The sequence below is a fragment of the Ostrinia furnacalis genome, unplaced genomic scaffold, assembly GCF_004193835.3.
Source record: "Ostrinia furnacalis isolate ACB-3 unplaced genomic scaffold, ASM419383v2 OfSCF1037, whole genome shotgun sequence".
NCBI classification, from domain to species: Eukaryota; Metazoa; Arthropoda; class Insecta; order Lepidoptera; family Crambidae; genus Ostrinia; species Ostrinia furnacalis.
This window is the reverse complement of record NW_021131276.1, coordinates 190,175-214,141: the sequence shown is the minus strand read 5'-3', so window position 1 is coordinate 214,141 and position 23,967 is coordinate 190,175. Positions and strand designations below refer to the sequence as shown.

The window sequence follows — 23,967 nt, the reverse complement described above, 5'->3', positions numbered from 1 at the left end:
GTGTTTTGTTTTCGATGTAAACTCGCGGAGATGAACAGGCCTGGTGAAAGCAAGACAGACAGAGTTACTTTCGCATTTATTAATATTAGTAAGTATAGATGGCTTTCTTCCAAGTCATGCCTATCTCTAGGTATACAGTAAAAATGGTTCAGCGATTAAAACATAAAAACTTAGGAAAGACAGTTACTTACGAATTCATAGGTAGTTTGAATAAACCCCTTAGAAAAACATGACAGTCTGCTATAATTCCGAAATCGCTTCGCTTAACGTTTTTTGACCTTTATTGACCGTGAAACGATGTCGAAATTAAAACAGTCATGATTGTTACTAGGCTCCGGCACCGGTCTTTGAAGATCCATTAGGGCTCCGTTCCACAAGTGTCACCTTGGAACGTCACATAATGACAGCTGGGCACTAGAAGATTCGTTCACCTCGCGTTGAAGTCCGCGCGGCTAGGAGACAGACATTACTGAATTTACAGATTAACAGACTATTCATATTTTGTTAAAAAATAGCGCCTATAAAGAACTCTACACTTGGACTTGGTGTTGGCGACATTATTAAAATTAAAAGATTCATGTCGACGACTTGGACTTTCTATGACTTTTGACAACATGTCAAAAGACGACAACTCATGTTGTTGGGTCGGCGGGTTTGGTGTGTAGACTGCATTACTACAACGACACAAGATACCTGTCTCCTGCCTTTTAATTCACATAACATAACCGACAGATATATTTATTTTTACGTTTATGTAAACGTAAAAATAAATATACTGTCGGTTTGAACATTATGATTCTACGTCTATGCAGTCTCGTAATATTGAAACTACTTTTCCTCTTACTTTGGCTAAACAGAAGTTTTACTTATTATTTTGAATCACGTCTCCGAGACTATACAACAAGCACTAAAATACTTTTCGCTGTAAAAATAGGTGCTAGAACTTTATAAGGGCATTAGTGAGATACAGTTTAGTAACGTTCACACTTTTCCATATACTGCCCTGTAAATGCCTTTCACTCTCACCTTTATGGACTGAATTATAGTGTTCAGAAAAGACAGCAGCAGGCAGCGTTTCAGTCACTAACTGTTCGCATTATAAAAGAGTTAACTGTAAACTCTTTTAACGGGAAACTCCCACCTCTCGTTCACACCCTGCAACTCCTGTGCAGCCAGGATCTACAGCTCAACCGCCATGAAAACACAACCAGTGAAGGTCAAGTTTGTCCCGGGGGAAAGCTAAACTGTCATTGGACCCGCAACGAAATTAATAAGAAGAACAGAGGAGGAGTTAGAAATTAAGGTCAGACTTCCCTCCAGTGTAATAAACACTTATTATTGTTATTTCTGGTGCTATATCTATCGCTGAAACATAAATATTTTGCAAAGCCATAGAAGTACATTTTCATTCCGATGGCGTCCTAAAAATCGATGGGCGACAGTCCATATCTGGTTCGCACGTGAACTCCCATCGCGTCGGGTTTCGTCAAAATATAACGGTGTAGGGTGACCATGGAAATGACAGGTTATAGGACACGTCTTCAAAAAACAATAATAAAAATCTACATTATCATCAACCTGCATAAATTAATTATAAGTGAGCAGTCAGCCCCGATAGATAAAGTAGGACAATTAAAATAGAGAAACTCGGGTCGAACATTTTTTTATTATGCAGCTGTCACTTCAGCCGTGTTCACAAGCAGAATGTTTGAAGTCTTAATTTACGTGTGAGTTTTATCTTCAAAACCGCTTCGCTCTAACTTATTATGGTGTAGTTTCTCTATTTGCATCCATGGGGCGTCGCTTAAAGTCATCGGTTCATCTAATAGTAGTTCTGCCCACGCTGCATCTTGCTTGATAAATCAGACAGGTAGAGATAAAAATCTAACCCAGATATTCATTTATTGGATAGTCTGGGAATCGAAGCCAGATCCTTTTAACATCACCTTAAGAAACAGATATAAAAAACTCATAAATATCCTGAATTTTGCCATCGTGTGGCCACACTCCCTATCCGGTTAGATTTGGTTCGCGTGCAAAACTAGTTTTGTCATTTTTTTGGCAGAAACGCTGAACTGGTCGTATTAGAACATTTTTGCAGCTGATCCTATCCAAAAATACGGCTTCGGTAGTTATTTTTTATTTATTTTACCAATCACGATGGATTTGTTGTAAAAATATACGACATGTCATCATTTTAGATGCAACCGTATATTTTAATAAAAATATATGCTGTAACAGAATATTTTGAATGCTCCATTTACAATATTGTAAAATAATGGCCCCTAAATAATAAAAGTTACACGAACGCTGGTTAAACTCACTTATAATAAAGAAATTACTACAATTTAAACTACTGTTCAACATGTCACACGACTTTTACTAGTTCGTACTTATTTCATTCGTTTCAGCCAAATAATTTCTTGCCCCAGATCATCATCATCATCATTTCAGCCATAGGACGTCCACTGCTGAAGATAGGCCTCCCCCAATCATTTCCATATTGACCAGTTGGTACGGCCTGCATCCAGCGCCTTCCTGCTACCTTTATGAGGTCGTCAGTTCTGTTACGTATCCCCGATGCTGATTGTTACTGTCACTCTGAATCAATGTAGATTCTAAAACGCTTGAATCCCCTCTTTTAATCACAAACAGCGCCATCTATTAACAATTTTCCAACCCAAAAAGTCTTATTAGCCTGCTTTCAACCAAATTAAAATTGAGCACATCCTTTGTTGCTTTCCATTATAGTTTTAACGCGTGAGATTCGGTTTCAGCGCGCACCCTGTATATGTTAACGGTCCTATTAGTACGTAATAAAGCGAAACAACCGCCCATGTAACCGCTGTACATATAATAACATTACCTAATATTGCCCTAAACCTATATAAGCACATAATATAGCACACAAACCATAATGGAGCGAGTTTGTGTTCAAATAAAGGAACTAATTTCGAATTTAAGGGAAACCTGTGCGAAGTAAATGGGTACTAAAAATAAATCTCTGAACTATTTTTTAACTGTCAAAAAAGTTATTGATATTAGGGCAATTACAAGGATTGTAAACGACTATTAGGAATGTCCTGTACATTGCACCAAAAGTTGATCCTTATGGTTAGCTTTTAAGTTCAAAGACTGACAAAGGTGACCAATCCCTAATTTTTAAGTGACCCCTATGAAAACATATTTCCTGTTATGTGTTGCTATAGGGGTCACTTAAAAATTAAGGATTGATGGTGAAAACGGGCATGAGTTTATTCCGCCACTTCTCAGCATCAGCCCGAATTGGTAGTAAGGCAAGATATATTTAGAACGTATACATATAAACGCCCTGGGAGTCCCTGGAAAGGGCCCATGTACTGAATGAAGAAAATGCTGAGATGTGGCGGAAGAAACTCAGTCACCTTTGTCAATTTCGAATTTTGATCGAGCCAATCAAACCCACCAACTGCTACATCATAAGTCATATTAAAAAGTTAAATATTCAGTACGTACCACGACTTTGGTCTCGACCGGCCAATAATTCAATGCAAACTAGCCAGTTCTCGATTCGGCCATTTTTCTACATTACCCGTAACAGGAACGATCACTAAGGATAGGTTGTACAGTCTGGGTCGGAAATAATCTATTTGTACACTCTTCTGTCGATCTTTGCGAGAAATACTGTGGTAAAACAATGTCGATGCTGTGTTATATTTGTTTGATCACTAAAGCTGGGTTGCACCATCTTACTTTAACTATAACAAACGTTAAAAATCTGTCAAACTTTATACAATAAAAATCGGATAAGTATACTTACCAACTCACAGTTCAAGTTAGGTGGTGCAACTTGGCCTAAAACATGTGTAACTTCTTGAAAACAAGCAAGTTGTCGTCTGTTCTTGAAAGAAAAGAATATTTATTTGCTTTGTATTATGACTTTAAATTTATGTCTCTATTGTAATTCATAATAATTGAAAATAAATAGCTAAAAATGTTGAGTTAATCTTCTTTAAAGACAGGACTTAACACCTAAGTAAATCAGAAGATACTTCATTACAAAAATAATTACTGTCTAAACTCCTCAATGTTTTCAGTCGACGAAAAGTCAGATATGTAATCATTTTTGTCGTGTCAACGAGCATATTTTTTCGTGTAACAAGTAGAGACGCGTGCAAAGTTACTAGCACCACATTTTTCCTTCCGACTGTACTTTCTCTAATGCAATGTGTCGTCTAAAAGCAATTTGCTTCGCTGTATGTGGTCTTTCTTTCATTACTTCCACATCCAAGAGTTGAACCTTAACAGTTCGAAATAAAGTTCAAAGTTAACTGCTAACTTGACCGTCTCAGTTTTAGATAGTTTGAAAAGGGTCGGCTATGTTTTTAAAGTGAATTATTTTAAAGAGGTCCTATAATAGTGGCGGATGTTTCTGGAAGGTCTTGCTAGATTAAGCTACTTGGGTTAAAAGGTTAGGTTTAATTTGTCCCTTGTTAGTACGAATATTTTAGCATCTTGTTACCTTTGTACTTCTATGTTAATTTTTGCCCTATCGCTCATTAAGACAATTTTATCCCATATAAGAATAAGTTGAGGCTTGTACTAAAGTTTATTCTCGTATGAATGGGTATTGTAGGTTTTGATTGAGTGATTTGTAGATTACAATAAAATTATTTTATCAACTTTTTTATACATTTTTCTCTACTCAAATTTTCTGTTTGGAGTTTGGTCCAACTGGTAGAGAATGCCATAAGGCATTAAGTTCGCCCTTTGTGTTTCTATTTTTTGTGGATAATAAAGTTTTTAATAGTAGTAATTATATTATGTTTTCATAAAGTAATAATAAATGAAGGGTGCCTTTGCACTAAAAGTAGGAATTTCCTCTAACAATTAATAAAATCTTTTTAACTCTCTTTTTTATTTCAAGTTCAATTTTAGTACCTACCTACTTCTTATAAAGACCGAATAGGTACTTTTTAAACTAGAAACTATCCATCATTTCCTTTTACCTATCAATTTTTTTTTTCATTAATAGCCCATCTCTCTCACACTGCCATCATTATAGAACGTGTGCAAGAGACACATGTACCTAGTTAAATAGAAATCATGTTGAGGAGGTTTCTCGGCTATCATTAGGGCCATCTGGGGTTAACAACGCTTCATTGAACCACGTCCGGTCTAATATGGCGGCTCATAATGTATTACATATTACATCAGTGCTGATTACGGCTGAACATAATGTTTTTCATGCGTAACTTTAGAAGGCAGTTACAATATTGTAACAAAGGTAATTGAAAATTAATAAAGTCCGGCAAAAAATTTAAACTGTTGTCATCACAAGCACTGAATTTTTTCTAATGTAATAATAAATACTTGACTGTAGCTACTAAGCCATGCTTGCTTAGTGCTAAAAAAATGCGACTAAATGATAGATACACCTCTATATTAAATTCTTAGCTAATAACTGGTCAAAGATCGTTATTATTTGTAAAATTTTAGGCATAAAAATCGAAACTTTCCTAAAGCGGGCAAGAGCTTTTCCAAATGTGAAAGACTCTAACCTTTAACTGACTGATCTCAGGAAATAATCCTGAGACTGTATCTCAGATTCCACTACCCTTTTACTGGTATAGAGAAAAATATTTTTCATTAGTATGTTTTCTCAATAAGGTTCAAAATATGGTGGCAACAATTCTGCCACTACCAGGTAAAGGTTTAAGACATGGCCTGAGACAACCTCCATCGTACTGAGACGTTCTAATTCCGTTATAAGTTCGTTAACACAATCACAATCGCACCGATTGCGGTGTACTGCGCTTTGATTTTTTTTTTCTTTTAATTGAAATTAGTTTAACCGAAATTAAATAATCTGATCTCAGAAAACAATCCTGAGATTGTATCTTAGATTCCACTATCTTTAGATATGGCCTGAGGCTACCTTCATCGTACTGAGACGTTCTAATTCTGTTATAAGTTCGTTAACACAATCACAATCGCACTGATTGCGGTGTACCTACTGCGCCTTACCTTTAACTGACTGATCTCAGCAAAAAATCCTTAGACTGTATCTCAGATTCGACAATATCTCAGATTCGACTATATTTTAAGACCATGGCCCGAGACAACCTCCACTGTACTGAGACGTTCTAATTCCGTTATAAGTTCGTTAACACAATCACAATCGCACCGATTGCGGTGTACTGCGCTTTGATATTTTTTTTCTTTTTAATTGAAATTAGTTTAACCGAAATTAAATAATCTGATCTCAGAAAACAATCCTAAGATTGTATCTTAGATTCCACTATCTTTAGATATGGCCTGAGGCTACCTTCATCGTACTGAGACGTTCTAATTCTGTTATAAGTTCGTTAACACAATCACAATCGCACTGATTGCGGTGTACTGCGCTTTGATCAATTTGTGGCAGCTGCGAACAGTATTGGCCTTGCTGCTAATTTTGTATCTATTAATTCGCTCGTGATATGAGGCAAATTGGTAGAGACAAATTAAATCTGATGTTTATCTCATTTTAAGTAACTAAGTCTACATTTTGTTCTTCTCAGAAGTTTTTCCTAAATCTGTATTTTAATTCACTCACTATAAAAATATGATTTAAGTTTAAATGGGAACGTCCGAAGATCGTTAAAAAACATCACACTTGGTTCATGTAACCATTTTATGATAATCTCACACTCTTTACGTACAATCGCACATAGAACCTCTTTTTTTTAAATCGGTTAAAAAGCTTAGGTTTTTACGATACTAAGGCTGAGTTGCACCACCTAACTTTGACCGTAACCATGACGATAACCGATGGTTTTTGTATGGAGTTTGATGATTTTTGACGTTTGTCTAAGTTAAAGTAAGTTGGTGCAACCCAGCCTAAATGTAGGTACTCCATTAAAATCCTTTATCCTATCCTATCCTATAATCCTATTTATCCTATCCTATAATGTTATAAATGCGAAAGTTTGGATGTCAGGATGTCTGGATGTTTGTTATTCTTTCACGCAAAAACTACTGGAAGGATTTTGATAAAACTTTACAGTATTATTGTTTACAACCCAGAATAACATATAGACTATAATTTATGATGATCTGTGACAAATTTAATTTCACGCGGGTGAAACCGCGGGCAAAAACTATCAATTATAATTGAGTTCCTGAATGCTTTTTCTAAGTTACGTGCAAAACGGTAGATAAATGCGATTTTATACGACTAATAGCGAATATCAATACTGTCTAAAGTCCGAACTTGTCTTCAAGTTTGAAGTTTCCGAAAATGATAAAGTAGTAAAAATTCGTAGTCCAGAGTGCCAACTATCAGTTTTAATGTACAAACAGTGAAATAACTTAGTTCACTCTCTCTAGCGGCACCGCCGATAGTTTTAATGTGCACTGCTCCTTAGCACAATGTACGAAGGAATAACAGGCTCAGTCCACATTCGCTTTACAACACAAGATAATTTATCCTTCATAGTAGATAATTTTCGTAATCTAGTAAATGAAAAAGAATATTCTAATTCATAAAACTATCTTGAGAACACCCAAAGATAATCCCATTCTAAGAATCATACATTTATTTTTGTGAAGGATATTAGTAATTTATATTGTCCAAACTTCGTGATGTACTGTGGGCAGGCCTCCCACCAAGGTAAACCGACGATTTGGTGAAGGTTACGGGAAGTACCTGGATATGGGCAGCACCGGACCGGTCATCGTGGAAATCCTTGGGGGAGGCATTTGTCCAGCAGTGGACGTCATTTAGCTAAAACGAACAAACGATATCCCAAAATTAAATAATTTTGTTAGAGTGTATGGGAGAGTGGGTTCACTATAAATAGTCACCAGTTGATGCGACTGGCTCTGTAGAGTAGGGTGCTTTCTTAGATTTATTTATTTTTGTACTAACAAAATACTAGAACTTTCTATTCTAATCTATGTTTTTCTTTAAAACTACCGTGACCTCCTGTGGTTCATTAGGGCCTACTGAACATAAGTCTGTTCTAAAGTGTGCACAGCGCAGTATATTAAGTTAACGGCCAGCAGGAATTATGGTGGGTCAAACTTGGAGACTGCGGCTTAATAGGCGGCTTTATTGTGCCAAAATGTTTAATCTTTATCATCTACTTTTAATATTCTTGATATAAGACCGGGGTTCGGCAAAAATTATACAGCGGTTAGGGTTACAATACAAGCAGACCATGATTAACAAGCTGAAGAGGCAATGGGCAATGCACGTAGTACGCAGAACTGACGGCCGATGGGGCAGCAAGGTTCTGGAATGGAGGCCGCGTACCTACCGGAAAACGCAGCGTGGGACGTCCACCTACAAGGTGGACCGACGACATCAAAAGGTAGCAGGGAAGCGCTGGACGCAGGCCGCTACCAATCCATCAACGTGGAAAGCATTGGGGGAGGTCTATGTTCAACAGTGGACGTCCTATGGCTGAAATGATGATGATGATGATTGACCAAATTCAATTCGTTAAAAAATTATGTAGACCTTTTAACTTCTCTAGTTAAGCTAAATATTATGCTTGTTCCTTGGATATCGTATCGGCGAGACCGATACCGACACCGTTAGGCCATTGTCGCCATATTGTGAATTATGCAAATATGCATTCTGTTAATAAATTAAATAGCAAAAAAACATTAAAATCAATAACGAACTTAATCCAATTACAATACTATTTTTTATAACATCTTAGGTAATACCCAACATTAAATAAGTTTGTAACTTTGTAATCTAACTTCAATACTCACTTTAAAGTAATGTAAACCGTAAACATTTCACGCTGATAAAAGGAGGAAACTCTATAAAACACAAATAGATACTAAAAGCTGAAGCTAATCCGAAAGTTTCTAAATCTTGGTGCACTAAGTCAAAGTTTAAACTAGCTGGTTATCAGTTAATCTTTGTCTACCAACTGCACTGTTTCGACTTTGTCGGAGAAAAACTGTTACAGAAACAGTAACAAAAGTGATAAGATCTGAAGCAATAGAGAGAACTGTATCATTGATCGTGGAATAGAGAAATAAAGTAAAATAACAAAGTGTATTTTAAAGAAATTTCGCCAAATTCTATTACAATTAATAATGCGATTTAGGGGCCATCCATAAAGTACGTCACACGAATTTCATGATTTTTTNATTGAGTCTTAAATGCATGTTGGCTAAGCCTTTGAATGGGAAATTTCACTCCAGTCTTTCGATTATCGATAGTTCGGGCTTTGCGATTCGATTTTCTGCCGTTTAGCTAAGCCTTTTTTGTTATCGACCTCTTTTGCGATTTGTTTATTTGTTTGCGATGGGTTTGCGATTTTAAAGTGCGTTTTGACTAGACCCATGGACTACTGACAGTTGACCTTCAAAATGGCGGAGGCGGCTAGCTGTCGCCACCTGCCGGCGGCAGCCGCGAACGCATCGACAGCACGGCGCGGCGGCGGCATGTCGACAGCTAGCCGTCGCGTCTAGGGTTGCCAGGTCCAAAATCACAAAAGCCGGACTTTGTGCTTCATTTGGCCGGACATTTTACCCTAAAAGCCGGACATGTGACGGGGGGGGGGGGTGTTAATTAGTGTCAAGCTCATGAGTGAGTACTATCATCATCGGTTGCTAAACAACATTCTGATGCGTGCGCTTCATATGATTCTGTGGCTCGACTTTCACCTGGCGCGCGCAAATAAAAAGCCTAACAAAAGCCGGACAGGCCGGACAAGGCAATATTTGGCCGGACAAGTCCCTAAAAAGCCAAACATGTCCGGCTAAAGCCGGACGCCTGGCAACCCTAGTCGCGTCGCCTTCTGACGTCGACTGCAGTTCCATGCGTCGACAGCAAATTGCTGTTCGTGTGTAAGAACCCTTAGGTTTTACCTCAAGAACACGGTCAATGTATGAAAATAGGCCTTTATATGTTGGTGAAATGAGATCTAAAATGCACATTCATTTCAGATACATTTACCTAAACGAATCGCCTTTGGATAAAATTGAAGATGAAAAACAAATAATTAGTTTTTGGTATGCTACAACGTGGATTGAGTTTGACAACTTGAGAGATAAATGTTTCAACATGATTAAAATAAATGTTTCTACCTGTTTATTTGCATATTATTATGGCAAAACATTGCTATTACAGAATCCTTATTATAACAACAAAGTATTTTCAAGATGTCAAAAGGTGAGTAGCTAATTAATTTATTTATTAGGACGAATTTATGTAATTACTTAGTTACTTTTTATTATTGTCTCGTGGATGGAACCCTTTAATACGAGAGGGGACAGTAAGATACCCTACCGTCACTTGAGGTACCTACCTACTAAAGTGGCCCCGACACGATCAATCGCGATTGTCAATTTTATTCTACTTGATTGTCAATTGACATTGATCGTAATGATCGTTTACAAAAGGCATTGAAGCGATTGTCAATTGAATTTACGCGATTGAAGCAAATTGATGATATTTTGGTGCCATTAAAGCTAATATTGATCGTTTCGCTGAGCAATTGACAATACTAATAAAACTTACACGCTCGTTGAACAGTGTTTTAGAGTAGGTGCACACCGTTGATTATTCGTCGGCCGATAGTTTAGTCGGGCAGTTGATCAGTATGGGCATGTATTGGGAGTGCGCACACTACGCCGATTCGATTTGGCCGATTCTTCATACAAATTAAAATCGGGCACAAGCGGCACAACCATGAAGCTATTGGGCACAACACAACTATCGGCCAACTAAAAATCAACGGTGTGCGCCTACTCTTAAAGTGACGTTTAGTATGGAAATGTCATTTTAAAACAATGATCAACCACTGTGTAACTTTTTATTAGTAAGGGGGTAAATGTTTTATTTACAGTCAAAACTCATAATAATCGGTCAAACTTACTTTGGACTGCAAAAATCAGTCAAAAATGGGTTTGACTTTTGACCAAGGGGGTCAAATCACATAACATTTACGTTTAGGTAGGTAACTACACTTAAAAGTTGATTTAAGTATAACTTTGATGATTCCCTAGTAATTTTCACTAAACTTTGTATGAATTTTAACTTATTGGTAAAATTTTAAACCACTTTTGACTGTTCGCTGCAGTCAAGGTGGTGTTGACACCAAAAATAACAAAATTACAAAATTGGTTTTGACCAATTGTGAGTTTTGACTGTAACATAAAATTATGCAGCCGAAAGTCCATTTTTCAAGATTTAAAGCTAATAATTAATAAGTTATTTTACTTCTTACTTTATGTTTACCTACACAGTTGATTGCTGTGAAAACTCCAGATATTTTAGCGAGGATTGTGGACGACGACATACAGGCTGACCTTCTAAAGTACGTGTTTGCAGTAAAGGTGATGGTGTCGGAAAGTGAACTGGAGTTATTTGAGACATTGGCTAAATATGCTCATGCGCACGGTTGGAAACCCAGCGAGCAATATTATGAAAAGGTAAGAGGGGTTCTAGGGCAGTGTCAGGCAGTGTTCCGCAATTTTTTTGTGTTAAAGGTACATCTGGAACAAATTTTTTTGGAGGTACACCGCACGTCATGAAAAATCAATTTTTAAGTTAATTACTTATTTTTATTACTCTTAACCCTTACTTATTTACTAAAAATAAGTTTAAGATAATCTTATTTTTCCGAGGCACACCATCTAATGACCACGGTACATCAATGTGCCGCGGTAGTTAAAATTTGTTAAATTTTATACCCCGTTACATACGAGGTGAAAACTATAGGCTTTGACTAACTACACTGTATCTATGCAATTTATGTATTTATTTATTTTATTTATTTATTTATTATTCATTATTGAGCAATTACATATTTGATCCAAATAGCGTCCTAAATCCTCTTTAGGTTTGTAAGCTGTTTGTTTTCTGAATAAAACAAAATAAATAAAGGGTAGTATTTAACTGCAAGTAAAAAAACATTCTTTTACATACTAAAAAAATCAAAATTCTAAGCAAAAATACTGATTGCACAGCAAAATAATTACCTAAAAATAATAAAATCTTAGCAGCAATTTAAGTTCGTGACGCATTGCTATTTATTTAAAGAGTGAAGCTATTTTATGAATGCATATCTAATAATAACTTGCGCATAGTAAATGTATTACATAATTTATTTAAAAAAAGGAATATTATTAAATGCACATCAAATAAAATAACATAATATACAACGTGCTCTTTTTGATTTCCTGGAACTCTAGGGTATTAATAAGACCACTTCATGGAATGGAATGGCATTACAATTTTTGTTAAATTTAACATTTTTTTTCGACTTATTTTTTCATACGAAATTATTTAAAAACTTTATTTTTCACTGAAATAATTCATAATTTACATACACTTATCAATAAAAAGTCTGCACAAAAAGACTAGGTGACAATTTTGAAAAAAAAAAACTAGATTGATGATAATAATAATAATAATAATATAAGCCTTTATTACTGGATTACAAGGTATTTTTACAACATTAACATTTCATTTTACAATTTAGTTGCACTCATCTCCAGTTTGTACCTACTTGGACATAGGCCTCCTCCAATGATCTCCATGCTTCTCTGTTTCTAGCCATTTGTGGCCATAATGGCCCTGCTAATTCGCGGATATCGTCCTCCCATCTTTTCGCTTGTCTGCCTCTGCTTCTTTTTCCTTCACGGGGATACCATTCCGTTACGGCTCTTGTCCATTTCTCTTTCTTTTCCCTCATTAGGTGTCCCATCCACTTCCATTTCAACTTTCTAATTGTTGCAACAACACAAGATAAACCTAAACACAATAAAATCAAAAACCAAATTCAGAAGATTGATGATACTATAATCTAAATCCACTATCTTCTAAATCTAGGATCCACAATGTCTTCAAAAATATGCTTTTAGAAACACATATTCCTAAGACTCTTTAACTAGTTTTTATTTATAGAACATACCCCTTAAATTTCCGGAAAACAAAAGGAGCACGTTGTACTATAAATAAATCTTTGGACAATTTCACACATCGCCAGCTAGCCCCAAAGGAAGCAACTTAATGCTTGTGTTATGGGTGCTAGCTTAACGGATATATACTTTTTTTTTAATACATACATATTATAGTAACACCCAGACCCGTCACAGAAATTAAAATTCATCATTTCATTTCTGCCCGGCCGGGAATCGAACCCGGGACCTCTTGGCATAGTAGCACGTTCTGAACCACTACACCAAACGGCCGACTATAACGCACATCAATTCAAATAACTTTTACATCAAATAAATTAGTACATTGCAAATAAAAAAATTGTTTAGCAAAACTAGTACTAGAAATAATTCGAAACTACACATCAAAAGTGTATTGTATTTTTTTTCTCAAACGCGCAACAAAAAAGTTGTTTGATGTACATAAATATTATTTTCTCATCAAATAAACTATTCTTGCAACATTTTTTCGCATTATTTCTTAAAGTTGAACTGAAAATCTGTTTTGCGTCTTTTTAACACTTTTTGCCGTTCAATAATGCAGTCCTGATGATCCACCTACGTGAGTCGGCGACTTTACACCGACAAACAAAAACAGTGACATGATTCGTTTGAAATAAGGCCGCCGACACCAAGTCGCCGGACTTGGTGTATTGTGTACAAGTGAGATAGATTTAAAAAAATGCAGGATGAATGATAAATGTACCTAACTGTCCCCTTTTTTTAAATAAAGTACATTATGCAAGCATTTATAGGGCTTGCGATTCGACTCAAGTATGTCACATCACATCGCCTGCAGAGGCCAAAAACATACCTATTGGCCAAAAACGCAAGCATGGACGTTCGATTATTATGACAAATAAAATGATATTTCATTTAGATAAACTGCAGTGCACGATAGAAAAAATGAGAGTATTTTTTTTAATAAATGATGTAATACTGATACATTTACTGTCGTCGTCGTCGTCTCAGCCAAATGACGTCCACTGCTGGACAAAGGCCTCCCCCAAGGTTTACTGTGCCGAGTTATTATGCATTCATAAAATAGCTTCACTTTTTAAATAAATAGCAAAGCGTCTCGAACTTAAATTGCTGCTAAGATTTTAATATTTTGAGGTATTTTTTTGTTGTGCAATCAGTATTTTTGCTTAGAATTCGGATTTTTTTAGTATGAAAAAGGATGATTTTTTGACTTGCAGTTAAATACTACCCATAAATAAATACCGTTTGCGGAACACTAGTTTAGGGTGCACGCACGGGGTGACTTATTGTCACTGGGTTGCACCATCTTACTTTGACTTTAACAAACGTCAAAAATCTGTCATACTCCATACAAAAAACAGCGGTTATCGTTATAGTTAGTAGTTACGGTCAAAGTTAGGTGGTGCAACTCAGCCTAAGTAGTCTATGCGTGGCTTGTGGCGTGGCAATATTAACCGTAACGATATTTTGTCTGTCTGTTTCTTTTACACCTTTTTAAAAATAGAAAATAGAGATAGTACTGTCACGGTGACTAAAATTAATATTTTATTGAACTAGAGGTGCAGTGTAAAATGTCCAAGGATAATAATTTATTTAATACCTATATTTATTTATTAATATTTCTTTTTTATTCCCGTTGTGCCCACTCCTCCGGTCGGTGGGATTCAATGGAAATAAAAAAACCCACAAGTGTGGACAACGGGAATTAATAAATCATTGGGAAAAAAATATCATCAAGTCACACCCATGGTCATTAGTACACCGTTATTTTCTCGTTGGATTCTCACAGGACTAACCTGTGTTAAATTGGCTTGCTATCTTCGTTTTATGTTACAGGATAAAAATGGCGAAGAAAATGCTACCTTTCAAAAGAAAATACGCGACGCTCTAAAAGAAATCGGGTTCTTAAGCATGACGCTGAAGGAATTCGAGGAAGGTCCATCCAAGTCGGGGTTTTTGACTGAGGAAGAAGTGACAATGATCCGGAAAAAAATAGCAAATGACAGTCCTATGCATCCAGTTGGATTTTCGAGACAAACCACGAAACGTCGATATGAGATTATGCAGCAGAATGATGTAAGCATTTTGAGTTCTTGAGCCTACGCTAAACTCTCTACTTAATTAAAAATACAAATACTTATGCCACTGACCTCTAATTATTATATAAGATGGAATTCTGAAATGCCACCTGGAAGGAAAGCACTCTTAATATTGTAGATAGAAAATTTTACTCAAAGAAAACATTCCTGCNAACAGCAGTTCCGAAATTAGTTTTATTTCCATTTAAATTAAGTATTTTTTTTATGAAATCAACATTATATCAAATATTTGAAACAATCCAAATGTGATGTCACGAAACTTAAGACCCCTCCCACCCCTTGTCACACCATGTCACACTTTATCGACCCCCTCCCCCCCACTTTACGTGTGACGTACTTTATGGATGACCCCTTACGGTAAATGGTCAGTCAGATGTCGTGAAAGGCAACTATGGGGTAAATATGCGAACATCAAGCCTCACTAACCATCAGCAGGCTCTGGCTAGCGTGGGAAGTGTAGGCCTTTTCCATTTCATCGTCATAATCATCATTCCAGCCACAGGACGTCCACTGTTGAACATATGCCTCTCAATGATTTCTAGAATGACTGGTTGGTAGCCGCCTGCATCTATCACCTTCCATTCCAAATTTTCCATTTGCCTCTGGTAAATTGCAGAGGGTCGTGCTCCATCAGTGACCTTATGACGATGATGAAGCTACTGAGGCGAGTAGAAGTTACCAATATCATCGTTTGCTCGCGAGCGAAGATTGCTCGCGTTCGCCTACGTTCGCCGATCAATGTTCCGTCATTTACAGAAAAGTTAATTCTAAAAATAACACAAAAATAGTTCTTATTTTCCTTTAAACCTTCATAATATTGGCAAAGATGTATACATGGTAAGTCAAAAGGCTATCAAATAAGCATTTAACTCGAACTTCAAGCCCAAATGTGAGGTCGGGCGTAAATCTAACAGGTCCGCACTTAACATAAAATACCTATAGCTATTTAGTATCGACAAAGAAATTCTTTGAGCATGTAAAGGGGTATTTAGTCGCTTGTTTTAGAAAGGGTAGATATTGAGGGCTATTAAAAAATAAATGTGTCCGTAACGGTTTTAAAGTCCGGTTTTCGAGCAAGAGGTCTGAGGTTCGGTTCTGTAAAAAAAAGTACTTAGGTATAATTCTAGTTACATACTGAATTTCCAAATTGAAACTTATTTGAACATGAGACTTCAAACTTGGTAAAAGTCGCATCCGCTAAAACGTATTTCAGGCCGCCTTTGGCTCGATGGACTGACGAATCCAAGAAAATAGTTGACATGATAGAGCTGGTCAACAGAACTAGTGATCACGCTACAGCAATGGAGTGCAATTGATATCTACTTATTATATTAACCGACTGAATTATACAGGCGAAGTCAGGGTAGCTTTACTTACAAACGGTTTGTTAAATGTTCTGCACGATTAGGTAGGTACATTTAATATCATATTTCAACTTATGTTACGTTCATCTTTATAAAATCTTAAAATACCGCCTAATTGCAAATCTCCGTGTAAAAATGGAAACATTTTACTTTGTACGGGTACATCTTTTAACATAGCTCATGTAATCATATTCTTTGAAGGAAAACTTCGTGAATTTATTATTATACCAGTTGGCTTTAAGTTCACAAATAAGCTACTAGTGATGGGACCCTGTCGATGGTTACGACATATCGATGTGACAACTATAGAGATGTATCACGTTTGTCTGAAAAGAAACAATTCCTTTCATTGTTTTGGAAGGACGGTTGAAAAACGATCGATGTTTTTTATTACCTACTTGCTCAAAAGGTTGAAATAAATTTTGAAGATGAAGTAACAATAAAAATGTTTGATGAAAACTCAGCAAATTGAATTATCACATAACAATATAATTTTCTTATTATTTAGGTTTAATTAAACCTAACTATTAATAGTCACCAAGCAATATTAGCATGCAAAACATCATGGTTTCATTTCTCTATCTGTTAAATTAATGTTTATGTATTTAACTGGTTTGCGATCCTTTTCCAGATACATAATATAGGCAAGGTTAAATCAAATCAAATCAAATCAAAATTATCTTTATTGGTTTAGACTAATTAAATTACTACTTCAACAAATCGTCAAATGCACTTAAGTTTCATTCAGCTGTCTGTTAAATTAATGTTTTTGTATATATTTACTGGTATGCGATCCTATTACATGATTTATGCAAGGTTAAATAATAAATTCGTACTTGTCGATAATAATATTTTCCCATCCCTTGATTTAGACATGCAGTCATAAAAGTAACTTTCATACAAAGTCTCTGAACTTTACAATAAGCATCATATTTTAAAATTTTAAAATATTTCGTAGCATTATTATCAAGTTGTTGCAATAGATTGTAACTTTTTGGAGACTTTTCTATAAAAAAGCCCGTTTTTATTTATAAAACAGCAAAACTTTTTGATAGACTGTAGTCTTTCGAGTACAGTGGGCTGAGTGTGAGTTAACTTCAAACGTACTCACTAGTGAGCGCGTTAGAAAATTGTAGTTCTTGACCGGTTCCGCTAGGGGCGCTGTACAATCCGTCATACATAAAATGTCATTTTTTTACCTGCTCACTAGTGAGCGCGTTTCGCGTTTGATGTAAACTCACTGATCTCATTTAGTGTTGTTTTACTCTGGAAATATTCTGTAAAATTGGATGATCAGCATTTAGAATTATGTAATTTGAACCTACCTATTACAAATGAATATCTTTATTACTTACAAATGTAGAGTTACGACGACATCGTAAAGGTAGCAGTGAAGCGCTGGACGCAGGCCGCTAGCAATCGATCAACATGGAAAGCATTGGGGGAGGTCTATGTTCAGCAGTGGACGTCCTATGGCTGAAATCATGATGATGATGATGATGTAGAGTTTGAAGCTACTCTGTTGGCGATTGATGTATTTTTTACTTTGTATTTATTTTTGGAATCTGAGAAAAGTNCTTGCTGTCTCTCTACGATGTGCATGCTCCGCTGCGACCTGTTAAACTTAAACATCTTCCTGCTCCTTGGATCTCGAGAGAAGTGCGTGCGGCGATGAACCGCCGTAATAGGGCTTTCCTCAACTTCAAACAAAATCGTTCTGACATAAACTGGTGTAAATATAAAGTTGCAAGAAACCGTTGCAATCAGATGGTGAGATCAGCCAGACGCGGTTATATCCATGATAACATTAACAACGCCTCGTCTGCGGATGTGTGGAAGTTCCTCAAAACACTGGGTATTGGCAAACGCCCTACCACACTTTCTCACTCCTCTTTCTCTTCTGATGAGCTAAACACCCATTTCTCCTCTGCTTCCACTTTGGATCCGCTCATCAGATCACAAACTATCAACGAGATAACTTCCACAACTCTTCTACTTCCCGAGGTGTTTATGTTTTCTGCTGTGTCTGGTGATGAGGTCAGGAAAATTATCCTCTCCATCAAATCCAAAGCCGTAGGTTTTGATGATATTAGCCGTACCATGATCCTTATCCTCCTCGAATTCCTTCTCCCTTTCATTACCCATATCATTAACTTTTCCTTATCCTCTGGTGTGTTTCCTCGCAACTGGTGCAAAGCCTTTGTAATCCCTCTACCCAAAATACCTAATCCTTCCACCTTAAATAATTTTAGGCCCATATCCATATTACCATTCCTCTCAAAAACCCTAGAGGCGGTTGTTCACTCCCAACTGTCCAAACTCATATTCACAAACAACCTCCTCAGTCCTTTCCAATCCGGTTTCCGTCCTGGCCACAGCACCAGCACTGCACTGCTCAAGGTGACGGAAGACATCCGAATGGGAATGGAACATGGCCAACTTACATTGCTTGTACTCATTGATTTCTCCAATGCCTTTAATACAGTTGACCATGAAGTCCTCCTATCGTTGTTATCCAGATACAATATGTCACCAGTTGTCATGGATTGGTTCGCCTCATACCTCTGCGGACGCCAACAGGCCGTACGCATAGATAAAACTATTTCCCACTGGCGTGACCTCGTGACCGGTGTTCCGCAGGGTGGTATACTTTCCCCTCTCCTTTTCTCTATTTTTATCAATTCACTCACCTTCGGTATTGGCTCGTCTCACCATCTGTATGCCGATGATCTTCAACTTTACCGACATTGTCGTTTTGACGAAATTGACCAGGCTGTACATCGCTTAAACGATGACCTTGAACATATCAGGGAATGGTCAAATCGTTACGGCGTTGCTGTTAATCCCAACAAATGCCAGGCTATAATAATCGGGAGCCAGCGACAACTCTGTCGTTTAAATATGAATAGTGTCTCAACTGTCACTTTTAATAGTGTGGATATACCATACTGTACTAGTGTTAAGAACCTTGGCCTATACCTTGACTCTACTCTTGGCTGGACGACTCAGGTCTCAGAGATTAGCCGGAAGGTCACTGCCACATTGCGTTCTCTTTGCAGATTAAAATATTTCCTTCCTGTCAAAACCAAGATTTTACTTGTCCACGCCCTAATTTTCCCGCTCATAGATTATGCTGATGTGTGTTATCCGGACCTTAATCAAGTTCTCCTTAACAAACTGGACCGCCTTCTCAACAGTTGCATCCGGTTCATATTTTGTCTACGTAAATATGATCACATCTCCTCCTACCGATCTGAGCTCAAATGGCTACCTGTTCCTCTACGGCGTAATGCCAGAATTCTCACTACACTTTTTACCATCCTAAACGACCCTAATGCTCCTTCCTATCTTAAATCTCAGTATACTCTTTTAAGTTCAACTCATGTTAGGCAACTTCGTTCCTCCAACAAACTTCTTCTTTCTACCCCATCCCACCGCACTGGTTTCCTCTCTAATTCATTCCTTCTCCAATCTATTCGCCTTTGGAACGCTCTTCCCGAGAACATTAGGCAGGCTCCCAGCAAGTTTGTGTTTAAATACTCTGTGCGCAAGCATTTCCTTGAACGTATCTCGTCGTCTTGATCTCTCTTAAACCTTCTCGTTATCCACCTTATATTATGTATATGTATGTATTTACGTAGGTATATATTTTGTATTAATATATTATAATATTTTATGTATTATATTAGTATAAGTTTTTTTGTATTTGTACTATTTTGCACCGCCTACTTAAATTCTCTGTTTTGTCTAATTTTCTGGTTAGCTGGAAGAGAATGCCACATGGCATTAAGCTCGCCTGTTGTACCACTGTTTTTTATGTGTGCAATAAAGATTTTAAATAAATAAATAAATAATTCCTTTATTTTTGAAAAGAAATAGAACTGCATGAATTTTTTTCCAAAAATTTGCTTGCCACACCCGGGATTCGAACTACAATCTGTTAAAAATTACACCCTGTATTTTTATTGCATCAATCGTTAGGGTAGGTTTAAGTAAAAGGATGAAAACTCTAACAGATTTAATAAATTAAATGAAAGGAAAACCATGAAATCTTAAATTATTGTAATTATTTACAGAAAATGTTATGCTATGGTGGTTAATTTTCGAAAAAATATCGGAAATGTTTAAATGCAGTTCATTTTCTTTTCAAAAATGAAGGAATGTTTTCTTTGAGTAAAATTTTATATTTACAGTAATTAGGGTACTTTCCCTTCAGGTGGCATTACAAAATTCAACCCTGTAGACCCACTACTCTGAGCGTGTCTGAGCTGTCCCACCAAACACATTGACGCGTCTTTCCGTTCTATACATGGCCAGAACGCACCCATAGGAAATTGCTCGTGTATATGTTACGGTAAATGTGATAAATTGAAAATTATGAATAATCGCCGGTTATTATGAATAATCACCGACAATTGAGGTAAAAGTAATAAATGAATTACATTTATCAGTGATTATTTAATAATGTAACCTTAGTACTATGAAATATCATAAAATAACAATGGCTCATGTATAGTGCTTGTGTACAGCCACACGTTTTGAATGTTTTGATATCATATATATATTGATTTTTCCCAGAGTTNTTCATTCCTTCTCCAATCTATTCGCCTTTGGAACGCTCTTCCCGAGAACATTAGGCAGGCTCCCAGCAAGTTTGTGTTTAAATACTCTGTGCGCAAGCATTTCCTTGAACGTATCTCGTCGTCTTGATCTCTCTTAAACCTTCTCGTTATCCACCTTATATTATGTATATGTATGTATTTATGTAGGTATATATTTTGTATTAATATATTATAATATTTTATGTATTATATTAGTATAAGTTTTTTTGTATTTGTACTATTTTGCACCGCCTACTTAAATTCTCTGTTTTGTCTAATTTTCTGGTTAGCTGGAAGAGAATGCCACATGGCATTAAGCTCGCCTGTTGTACCACTGTTTTTTATGTGTGCAATAAAGATTTAAAAAAAAAATAAATAAAAAAGTTCTTTTAGTTTATCTATTTCCTCTCAAACTGATACAAAGAATAATTGAACTGTTTAATTGCGTCACAAGCATTCAACATTCGTCATGAAGTTCGTCATACCTCTCGCCTAAGCACTCCTTGATGCGCGAGTTCTTGACGTCTAATCATAATTGCATACACAAGTTCAGCAAATGAACACACCCGAAGTTGCTGCCAGTTGCACTACAATTATACTTGCACTAGCATTTTTGACGGGTTTGTCTGCAACTGTATTTATATTTAACCGTTTTCTAATACAGTCACTGAATCCTCATCATCATCATCATATCAGCTATAGGACGTCCACTGCTGAACACACCTGTTCCTCCTCCCCCAATGCTTTCCATGTTGCCCGGTTGGTAGCGGCCTGTGTCCTACGCCTTCCTGCTACCTTTATGATGTCGTCGGTCCTCCTTGTGAGTGGACGTCCCACGCTGCATTTTCCGGTACACTGAAGCCTATGAATAGATAAATAAATTAAATAATGTTACAAAGCTGCCCATTAAAAGAATATAAAATTGAACAAGCACATTTTGGGCGGTCCTAGGTAATCTCTTTCAGACAACTACATATTAGATCCTAGATCTCAGATAATGTCTCTGATTTTTTGGAAAGGGGTTTCTCTTGCTAGTCAAAGTCATTTTTATTTATCAGATTACACTCGGACGAACCGTGGTAAACCAATTTTCTAATCCCAAAGTAGGAACAACTTATTATGTGATGAAAATCGTCATCATCAGCGATTTGCACTTATATTAGATCTTGGAGAAAGACTTATCTTGCAGGTAACAATTGAGATTTTAACCTGGTCCCAGAACACCTTAAAGCAGTCCACAGCTGGGCACAGCATAAAAGGCACCTAACATGCCTAAACTGAAATCTTATCTGGAAAAAGCTTGCATCTTTTAAAAAAGTTTACATTTTTCTTGTCATTTCGCAACTGTCCACTGTAAATCTAACAAAGAAATTAAACACAAACTACAGACAAACCCATTCCGTTTGCACAGTCGACAACAATGACGTCACAGCTCCAAGTTTGCGAATCGCTAAGTGACTAACTCGCCTCCGAACAGATATAAGTTTATTCGGAATTTCAATGGCAGATTTAGATAGTGTTGCTCACCGATAGTCCACTATCGATAGACTATCGATATTAAAGGCAAATCAATACTATTAACAGTATCGCCATGTGCAGGATCGATAAATATTTTTTGGTTAATTTGACAGTTTTCACAGTACTTTTGAAGTAGAGGCCACGTACCAGACGATCTCGTAAATGTAGCAGAAAGGCGCTGGATACAGGCTGTTACCAACCGGTCAATATGGAAATTTGATTTCCACAATGACCGGTCCTATGCCACCCGCTTCCAGACACTTACTGCAACCTTTTCTAGATCGTAGTTCCACCTAGTCCTAGTGGGACACTACTCGAGAACTTTTCTGCCTCAGCTGTACGAGCTATCGATATTCTGAATATTTTTGAGGTCAACTATCGATAGTAAAACCATCAATGGTTTCACAACACTAATTCAGATGCCTTGAGTTACCGCAGCGAGCGCATCTCGAGTCTCAAGTTGGCTGCGAGACTTTGAGACCAATTAGTTATTAGGACAAATGTCTTGAGACAGTAGGCCATTTGTAATGACAATCATAGCGATGAGGCATTAGTGTGAAGAGTGCAATTTAGAGAACAGTTATCAATGGTGTGTACAAGTTCCAAACACTCCAATAAGAACTTTTGGTAAAATTTGTGGTGTATCACACCTACTTGTATCGTACTACCATATTTTTGCAGTTCTGAATCGATTTGCTATTTTAGTTTACTGATGATCTTTATCCTCAAGTTCGTTAAGGGTTGGGGAGTATAGATAGGCCAAATCCGCCATTTGCTTAGAATATACTTTTAATTAGAGAGGAGGTACTCCTTAGCAATGATGATGATGATGATGATGATGACGGTGAAAGTTATAACTTTGTGCCTAAAGCTCATATAGACTAGAATCAAGTTTGTAAAGTCAGCTATTACAATCCTCTTAATATGAAAGAATGAGCAAAACTCCAAGGCTGCAATATTTGTAAAAATCCGTATTTTTTATGCAGTTTAAGCCTCAAATCTATGCACTACACTCGCATTTTAACCCATTTTCCCCCGCTTTTAAGTCAAAACGAATGTAAACATAAATCACAAAGATTTAAGGCCATCCTTCCAACAATACCTCTCATAATTAGTGCGCTCATTACACACGTTTTTACTTTAAAAATGTAGCCGAAAGCCTACGAACAAGGCCATTCATTTCGAGAAAGTAGCTCTTTATACGAAGAATGAAAGGGGAATAGTCAAGCGGACTCGCAAATGCACCGAACTAGTGATTCGAAAGTTTCGGATTAAAGTATCGATAGTAGTCGATAAAAAAATATACATGACGCTTTATTGTATTTTACTGCTTGCTTCATGATATTTGTATGAAGACACATGGGTAAAAAAATGTATATAATATTGAATATTGACGTAACGTACTAACGTTGGTTAGTAGTATCTAAAGAAATAATGAAGAGTTTTTTCATACATGCGTGTAACCACCTACCT

At 36.7% G+C, this 23,967-nt stretch overlaps 1 protein-coding gene across 1 annotated transcript; it reads left to right on the top strand.

Annotated features, from left to right (window-relative positions):
- Positions 1-9,910: 9,910 nt before the first annotated feature.
- Positions 9,911-15,050, top strand: LOC114350956 (uncharacterized). Its single transcript, XM_028301962.1, has 3 exons — positions 9,911-10,159; positions 11,236-11,421; positions 14,749-15,050. Exons 1-3 carry the CDS (start codon positions 9,917-9,919, stop codon positions 15,007-15,009), a joined length of 690 nt encoding a protein of 229 aa, XP_028157763.1. The 5' UTR covers positions 9,911-9,916; the 3' UTR covers positions 15,010-15,050.
- The last annotated feature ends 8,917 nt before the right edge of the window (positions 15,051-23,967 follow it).

Coding starts and splice junctions, on each gene's coding strand:
- LOC114350956 (XM_028301962.1), top strand. CDS start 9,917: ATGCACATTCATTTCAGATACATTTACCTAAACGAATCGCCTTTGGAT. Junction 10,160..11,235: donor TATTTTCAAGATGTCAAAAG/GTGAGTAGCTAA, acceptor TTACCTACACAG/TTGATTGCTGTGAAAACTCC. Junction 11,422..14,748: donor GCGAGCAATATTATGAAAAG/GTAAGAGGGGTT, acceptor TTTATGTTACAG/GATAAAAATGGCGAAGAAAA.